At 38.6% G+C, this 9519-nt stretch overlaps 1 protein-coding gene across 2 annotated transcripts in view; it reads right to left on the reverse strand.

Moving 5' to 3' along the window:
* Positions 1-1079: 1079 nt before the first annotated feature.
* LOC136848210 (venom protease-like) overlaps positions 1080-9519 on the reverse strand; it is a 24476-nt gene continuing 16036 nt past the window's right edge. For both annotated transcript variants that reach the window (XM_067120541.1, XM_067120542.1), the window contains exons 7-10: positions 8962-9152; positions 4046-4159; positions 3190-3345; positions 1080-2391 (exon numbers count right to left, since the gene is read on the reverse strand). In XM_067120541.1, the coding sequence (XP_066976642.1) occupies positions 2234-2391; positions 3190-3345; positions 4046-4159; positions 8962-9152 (619 nt within the window). In that variant the 3' untranslated portion in view covers positions 1080-2233. The remainder of the gene's footprint in view (positions 2392-3189; positions 3346-4045; positions 4160-8961; positions 9153-9519) is intronic.

Raw genomic sequence — 9519 nt, forward strand, 5'->3', positions numbered from 1 at the left:
GTATACATAAGTCGTGAAAATGAAGGATTTAAAACAATCAAATTATAGTTTTTTTTTTGTCTTTATCAAACTCAAGATTAGGAACATTGCAAGGCCAATTATTATACACTCAGTGACCTTGTCACACATAAAGTCAGTATTTCAGGAATATAATGGATGAGGAATTATGATAATTTTTACTCCCAAACATTCACAATGTACAGTTTCCAGTTAATGCATATGAGGTAGACCTTATCAGTCATATAGCTCGAACAGTCATTAATGGATTTCATTGTGTGCTGAGTATTTAGAGAAATGGAGAGATCACACTAACATACGCGATATAATTTGTAACTTTGTAAGGGTTACCGAATAATTAGATTTCTTTAAAGAGTAAAACTTGTTACAGCATTAACATAATTGACGTTCAGTACTTCAGTCACTGAGAATTTATGTCACTTATACAAGCATGGACTATTTATATATATATATATATATATATATATATATATATATATATATATATATATATATATATATATATATATATATATATATATATATATACACACACAGTATATATCCGCAAATATTAAGCCACAAATATCATTTGATATCGAACTCGCAATACCTTTGGTATCACTTATACCCAGTGTGAATTTATAGCTCTCCTTAAGTGTAAGTTATTCCCAAGGTGTTAGTGCGTTTGATATTAAACGCTATTTCTGGCTTAATCAATAACCACATTTCCAAGGCCTTTTAATGAATTCACGAAGATGACTCAGAAAAGATTCTAAAGTCGGGAAGCAGGACGCTATAGTAGCAAAACATCTGGACGTTACAACGGCGGAATACGGAGAAGATCTTAAAGAAAGCATTGAGAGGAAAAATGATTGGGCTAAAGTGGATGATGTGAAAAAATTCCCGAACAATTTCCACACCATGAAAATAACGTTTGAAACACCGAAGATGGCAGAGAGAGCCAAAAAGGAGGCCTTTTTATAGCTTACCAATACTTTCCAAATCAATATATTGAATAGGATATATGTGTGAAATTGTCATTTTGCTATAAATGCTACTCTTATGAGCATCTGTATAAGGAATGGCCTAAAGATCAAAACTTTAAAATATGCTCTGAATGCTCATCATATGACCATACATACAGAGAACGTAAAGACAATACAAAGAAATGCGTTACCTGCAATCAGCAACATAGAACTTTAGCAGCGAAATGCCCAGTGAGAAAGGATCTAAGAAAGAAACAGTGTAAGAAAACAGAGCGAACAGATATGCAACATCCACTACAAACAACGGTACAAGAAGCTGCGCTACAGTAACAGCCACTGAAACAGGAAATTGCCAGTCTAATGCAAATAGCATCCAAAGAAATATAAGCAGTATACAAGAAGAGACAAGAATTACGATAATAACAAATTTAGCAATAAAATAGGGGCTGCGCCAAGAAGGATCCTTCCCCTCAGTCATAAACAGCATATTAGCCTATAACAATTTACCAGCAATATATTTCTCTGAAGAAACAATAAACATGATAGCATATATTCATCGTGATGAACCTCAAGCATTTTGCTACAAAGAAATGTCATGGGAAAAACATAAATTATAGAATTTTCTATGTAAATATGTTGCAAAATCATTATTATAACAGATAATATTAAGGTTAAAATAAGAAAAATTTGAACTTTATCTGAATAGAATTATACTGTTAAGAAATAAAATTTAAAATATATTCAGTACAATTCACTATGGCAATATAGTGCAAAATTATTTTTGTAATATGTTAATGTTAAGGCCATAGCAAGAAAAATTGTACCTTTATCAAGTAAAATTGTGGCCAAACCACACTTTACATTACTCTTACTGATGCTTAACTTTCTCAACTGTTCCCTACCATGGTTAGCTAAGTAACTGCCATTATTCTTCTTTCACCCATCTTACCTGCCTGCTAAAAAAAAAAAAAAAAATAATTACAGCGATGGTCATTAGAGGTATATAGCACTTTCGTTGCTAAAGCTATTTGTTTTGTTTTAATTGAGCCTATTCGGTTGTAAGGTTGATTTAAAACGGGGTACCAGATTACAGATCTCGAGCTTCTTGTTTACGTATGTGCGTTAACTAATTTTCCTCCGTGGTTCCAAGAATGAAAAAGCAAAGACTCTCTTCCCAATTAATATGACGAGTCTCTCCAGCTGTCAACAGCCTCGAGCAATGGCTCCTTCTCCAGTCGGTTCGAGGCTCAAGGCTCCAGATTGTCGAGGATCCAAGGAATGTAGTAGTGGATGGCAGTGTAGATCCCCTGGGTGTTTTCTGCTCCACACACATTGGGTCCTTTGCTGGTTAACCCGGCAAGGAAATATTTGCTTCCAAAGTTATTCGTCACGACAAGCGGACCCCCTGTGAAAGAGAATGTATGCCTTTGTAAGCAGAGCTGGTAATGTGTTTTGTTGGCTTGAGGTAGTTAGTGGGTGTTAGTTACTTATAAGCAAGTTTCATACGGTCTTGGGTCATATTTCTCCCTTATTGTTATTTCATTAGGTTTCCATATTTCTTTGTCGGTAGGCTTAAACCCAATCTCGTACCTGTTACATATTCTGTTTTCACAGTTATGGGCAATAGTCTTCTATTTTTAGCATCCTGAATGAAAAGGTTTCTACCAGTAATTGTGTACCAAATATGAATTCCTGTTGTGTACATTGCTCCTAATATCTACCTCTTTCCTCTTCCACAATCTTTTTATGCAGTCTCATCTGTAATTTTCCATAAATATTCCGCTACAAGAATGAAACCCATTTGGATCATCACTCATTCACCCATAGGTAGGCCTAGTCGCTTCAGAGTCTCTCGTTTATCCAAAGTTAGGCCTTTTAGCATCAAAGTCTCTCGCTCAGTCAAAAGGTAGGCTTGTTTGCCTTACAGGCTGTCATTCGTCCGACGGTAGGCATATTTGTAAACAGTCCCTCATCCATCCAAAGCAAAGTCTATCTGTATAAGTTTCGCATTCATCCAAGGGTAGGCCTATTTGCATTATAGTTTCTCATTCATCCAAAGGTAGGCCTATTTGTGAACAATCCCTCATTTATTGAAAGGTAGGCTATTAGCATCACAGTTTCTCATTCACCCAAAGTTAGCCCTGTTTGCATCAAAGTCTCTCAATCATTCAAAAGTAGGCCTATTTGTAAACTTGGCTCTCACCTGAGTCCCCTCGACAGGTATCTCCCCTCTTCCCGCCTGCGCAAAGCACCATGTTCGAATCCGGATAGGCTTTAGATATGATATCGCAAAAAGGAAGTCTCTCAATGGGCAGCAGGACTTGCTGAAGGATTTCCGGTATAATGGCTTTGTTTGGATCTGCGGGGGAACACTTTTATGAATATAAAAAATCAACAAAAAATGAAAACTTCAATAGCAGCTTTAACAGTCGACGACATAAAGCAGAAAAAGAGATGTATATATATATATATATATATATATATATATATAATATATATATATATATTTATATATAATAGAAGGAGCCCATAAAACCACCAAAAGGTAGAGGGAGTCAATTTGGTCTCTGAATATAGCAATAACTTTCTACTTTTTGGCGTTTTTATGGGCTCCTTCTATTAGATGGATTTCTGTTTTAACAGAAAATATTTCATATATATATATATATATATATATATATATATATATATATATATATACACTCGTATATATATATATATATGTAACGAGAGGAGAGATATTCTCAATTTATACCCTTTCTCCAACTGAGAACAGTTACTTAAAATATTATTTCAACAAGAACTTTCCTGTTCCCGCCTTGTCATGTAAAAGCAAGGCTGCTTTCCCAAGTAAGTTTCCAAATACGAACGATTTCTCGTCTGTAAACCGTAAAAAATAAGTTAAAGTATAAAGTCCAGTCATGATGTGCCTATTATTATTGTTGTTGGACTTGGCTGGCTTTGCTTTAGCACCTGCTCTTGCTTTACTGAGCGGCTGACTGAACCAAAAGTCTCTGCCGTCCGGGACGGTATAATGCCACGGCTTTATTCCTCTTTACCTTGGGAAATGGTGCCCCATCCAGCTGCCCAAGCTGCCTTGCCCTGAAGTTCTCCTATTGCAAAACCCAGATCTTCGACGGGGTTAATGGGAAGGCAAATCGGCTGCACGTAACCTAATGAAAAAAAGATGATAATGATTATATTTCGTGAGAGAGAGAGAGAGAGAGAGAGAGAGAGAGAGAGAGAGAGAGAGAGAGAGAAATGCTAACCTTAACGATATATTCTTGACAAAATGAGTAAACATAATGATTTCTGAAACAGCCTGCATTAACAAATAGCTGATCACATTGTCTTGATGGTCTCACGCCTCATTAGTTCAGTAATTAAAGAGCTGAGGTTGGAAAAAATTTCTTTATTTTGTTTCTCAACTGATTTTGTCAGTAAGTTAGGTTTAATAGCCATGATAAAAAATCCACCCTGTTCTGCTCACTGCTAATGCCCTAAAGTGTCCCTAATCCAAGATGGCCGCCATCGCCAATATTTAATACCAAAAAATTAAACATCTTCCTAACTAATAGTACTATAAATGCAAACAAGGTATGTAATCCTATGTTTTGGGGGCCAGGGAATTTATCTAAAGCATTTTCAATAAGATTGAGAAGATATTAGAGCTTGATTGTGACATTCCTTGATTGCATTCCCAAATTTAATATCTAGGAGGTAGAATCATCCAGAAGCTCTGCTTCACTGTTCACTGCAGCATTGGTGCAGGTGATTTCATTGCAGTGACCGCAAGTCAGGGTGCACAACAGTCCATTTTTGCGACAGGAACAAGTATTTTTGTCACACTTGCCGTGACAGTTGCATTTGACTGGTTTCAACAAAGGTCCGGGAGCGGCATACCTCTGGATCCTCTGGCTTAAGTTTCTCTAAATTCTGGTCTTTGTGGATAAACCAACCCCACTTTATTGGATCAAGATGATTGCCTTGCCATTTCTGTACCTGGTGGTACACTGTAACTGTGGTACTTGGCTGCATCACAGGTGGGTGGAAGAGATTCAGGAGGCAGATAGACCGACCTGAACGCCACTTTGCTACTGAACCTAGCTGCTCTTCAAAGTCAAGGCTATTTCCAGGCTTAAGTTGTATTAGATTTCTAGAGCAGCTTGCCCGTGTTTGTTGACATCATCATGACACATATTTGCCTTCATGAATAATTGGGCATGATCCTTGAGCTGATGGCATTTGCTCATTGGCATTACCTTTCCTATGCTGTATGGCCTTGATGTTGTATCACACCCTGTGACTGCATGTAGGAAGAGCAATGATACAGTAAGGTCAGGAGTTAGATGATCTTGCAGGATCCGGATGTTGAGGATCTTGCTGGCTGTCTGCAAGAAGATATCATGATGTCTGGGACTTAGATGGTGCAGGAGCAGGACCAGCAGGTCGGTGTCATCCCCTATAGCTACCACTGATCTCCTTTTGGCCATAAGCACATGCTGTTGACACAATGTCGTAGTCGGCATCACCACCACTGTGTTGGACTTCAACTCCAGCTATTTTCGGCTCCTTACCAATGAAGTACAGAAACTTTTGTTTGTTCCTGGGGTTTGCAAGGAAAGTCTTCTTCTTCATGGTCAGCTGATAGCCATCAAGTATGACAACACCATGTCTGTAGTGGTAAAGTATATACCGCACATACAAACTGGACAGACTGGCATATGTTGCCTGGTTCGGCCATGGCAATTGTTGCAAGAGTGCTCCACCATCAAGGACGTACACCACATCACTTGGACATTGATTTACTATACAGGATGGTACCTTCTTTACCAGGCCTGTCTGGAGACTGGCCTTGTCTGGAAGACGAATTAGGAGACTGGTATCAATCAGAGCTGTGGGATAAGCCGATAACTCATATGTAAACAAGGTTTCTGTGTCAAGAGTCCCAGTTCCTGCCACAACAAGGTGCTGGAACAACTGTTTCGGGTCAATCTCCAGGCGTTCTCCTCCAACTGCAACGTAAGTTGAGGCAGCAAGTGGTAACCTGATCTCTCTTGCAGAACTTGTGCTCTGCTACCGATTTGCCCTACATAGATTTCAATATGGTGTAACCAACTGATTTTGCACTTTCTGCATTGACAGACTTGTCAGCTATGACTCCAGATGAGTGACTACACAGTTCCTTCGAAAACTTGGAGAAGGGTTTTCATTCAGAAAAGTAGTTTAGGATGGTATGCACATCCTTGGCATCTCTGGTCATCCTAGCAGCTAACCTGTCCTTGTGGATCTCTGCTGCCTTGATATCTTGAAGACTGGTCACTTCTCTCATGGCCCTGTTGACTTCTCCACATGCTGGACTGGGTAGTAACCATACCAGACTTGTCGACTTTTCAAACCCTCGACCTCTAGTCAGACCACCAACCGCCTTAATGTTTCATATAAGAACTTGCTCAAAATACAGGTCACTGTAAATGCCTGTCCAATATTTGTCACTCCTTCTCAGCACGAAGAGGCCATCAATAAACTTGCTGTATACACGTTGATGGGTATCTTGGAGTTTCTCCATCTTGTTTAGTTCCAATGCTCTGAAGCTGCCAGAAAGGGTAACCACTCCTTCTGAGCTTGTAGATAGAGCAGCCAGTTTCCTGTGCGACCACCCCTGATGAATGTACAGAAAATAGCAACAAGAGAAGAGTGCATGAGCCAGAGGTTAGCTGTGCAGTGTTCATTCAGAGATTCACACCATTTTACCCCTTCAGAAGAATCACGCTTTTTGGCAGACTTGATGGTCTTGGGATTTGTGTGCCTACTCCTGCAGACTTTGTGCACAAGGATATCATGACATGTTAAAGACCACATCTGGAACATCTAAGTTTCTCTCTTTGTTTGCTCTGTTAATACCAGCACACCATTTCTCGGTCAGTTTGACATACTCTTTGGACTTGTCTAGATTAATCACTTTTCTACAGATGACACATGCCATATCTGTTCAATCTTAGTTTATCGACCCACACTACAATCATGCAATTATTCCATGCACATGTAACCTGTACAAATGAAATGAAATTCAAACATTATCAACCTAGAAACATTGCAAATGAACATAGGTGAAAACATGCTGTAGATTACAAATGAGTCAAAAGTAAAATCATTAGTTAATTGTTGTTTACACAGAAATTTAGAGGATGATTACAATTATCTGAAAATAGGTCACATGCAGGCAAATATTACCATGCTAATGCATTTCTTGACCTGAAAAACATACGATTAGACACTTTGTTTGGATTTATGGCTCTCATAGTCTGGGCGATATGGTAATTTTGGCATAAGGTAGCCGTAGCTTCGGCCATTTTGAATTATGGCAATTTTGGGGCATTAGCAGTGAGCAGGTCAGGGTAGATTGTCTTTTTGAATAGTAGACCTAATTTCCTGTTGAATCCAGTTGAAAAACAAAATAAAGCAAATTTTTCCAACCTGACCATATTTTTTCACTTTAATTACTGGATTACATGTGAAATAGCACGATTTCTGCTCGGCAGAAGTCTTAGGATTTTTGATTACTTAGAAAAATCCAGTAATAGTAGAGAAAAAAAAATCAAAGCGAGACATACTAATACAATTCGATATTATTTGAGGATGAAATTGTACAGTTGAAGTAGCCCCTAGCTGCAACCCCTTTCGTTCCTTTTACTGTACCTCCATTCATATTATCTTTCTTCCATCTCGCTGTCCACCCTGTCTTAACAGATATTTCATAGTGCAACTGCGAGGTTTTCCTCGTGTTACACCTTTCACACCTACCTACTCTCAATTTCCTTCTCAGCTCTGAATGACCTCATAGGTCCCAGTGCTTGGCCTTTGGCCTAAACTCTATATTCAATTCAATTCAGTTCAATACAGTTGAAGTAGAGTGAAGAGAGAACTGTTTTAATTCATCTCAGCCCAGGAAGACAGAATCAACAGCAGTACAGCTAATAAAAGCAAGCAAAAAATAACGGGGTTGATTCTGTCTCACCTATGCATTGAAGGATTTCAGATTTGCAAGAATTAGTCTGAACTAAGGGGATTAATCGATAGGGGAAAGTACAACAGATCTCTGTGTGAGGCCCTTAAAGGTCACGGGTCAGAGGTCTAACAATCAACTGATGATTAGGTGAGGAAAATGTTGAAAATCCCTATTTGTAGTTACTCCAAATAGGGATTTTCAAAATTTTCCTCACCTTGTACTCAGTGGAGTATTTGACCTCTGACCATTACAAATAGGGATTTTCAACATTTTCCTCACCTTGTACTCAGTGGAGTACTTGACCTCTGACCATTACAAACAGGGATTTTCAACATTTTCCTTACCTAGTGCTCAGTGGAGTAATTGGCCTCTGACCATTACAAATAAGGATTTTCAATATTTTCCTTACCTAGTACTCAGTGGAGTAATTGGCCTCTGACCGTTACAAATAAGGGTTTTCAACATTTTCCTCGCCTAGTACTCGGTGGAGTATTTGGCCTCTGACCATTACAAATAAGGATTTTCAACATTTTCCTCACCTAGTACTCAGTGGAGTACTTGACCTGTAACCATTACAAATAGGGATTTTCAACATTTTCCTTACCTAGTACTCAGTGGAGTAGTTGGCCTCAGACCATTACAAATAGGGATTTTCAACATTTTCCTCACCTAGTACTCAGTGGAGTATTTGACCTCTGACCACCACAAACAAGGAATTTCCAGATTTTCCCCACCTAGTCCTCAACCACCACAAACAAAGAATTTCCAGATTTTCCTCACCTAGTCCTCAATGGATTTTTTGACTTCTGGCTAGTGACCTTACGGAGCTGACACAGGGATCAATTGTATTTTCATTATGCGGAGTAACTGCTATGTAACAGGGCACTTCATGAATCAGAGGAACCAAGTTTAATCGGGGAATTGCTGTACCGCAGGGATTCACTATTACAAAAGTTCGTTACTTACGTCTATGAAATGTTACTGGACTGGCCAATCTTAAAAGAGCGATGTCGTTGCATTCCTTGCAAGGATTGTCATAGGACGGATGGATAATGATGCGTTCGACGCGGATATCCTGAGGGGTTGGGGCACACCTGCCAAACGGATTGCAGTCTGGGTTCTGTCCTATGGTGTGTTCGCCAATCCTTACTAATTCCCTGATCGATCAAAAAAGGAAAAGAATATTGCAGTCGTTTAATAGCATGCCTGTACCTAGACTAAGACTAGATTAAAAATATAGTTAGGTAAGAAAATCTGCTGCTCTGTCAAAATTTCATTTTCTGCCATATTTTGGGGCATTTTATTCTGGCCTGTTGTGTGCTTGCTCCCTCATAGATAAAAGAATTGTGATCTTTTGAAAGTATACTTTTGTCTAAGACAAGACTACACTATAAGAATTGGTTAAAAACGAAAATTTTTACAAATCTGTTTTTTCAAAAACTGTATTTTATCTCACATTTTGGATCCTGGGGCCTGTCTAATTGAATGCTGTTCTAGTCCTTGTAAACTAACTCATTAATTGAT

Source organism: Macrobrachium rosenbergii, chromosome 18 (assembly GCF_040412425.1).
Source record: "Macrobrachium rosenbergii isolate ZJJX-2024 chromosome 18, ASM4041242v1, whole genome shotgun sequence".
NCBI lineage: Eukaryota > Metazoa > Arthropoda > Malacostraca > Decapoda > Palaemonidae > Macrobrachium > Macrobrachium rosenbergii.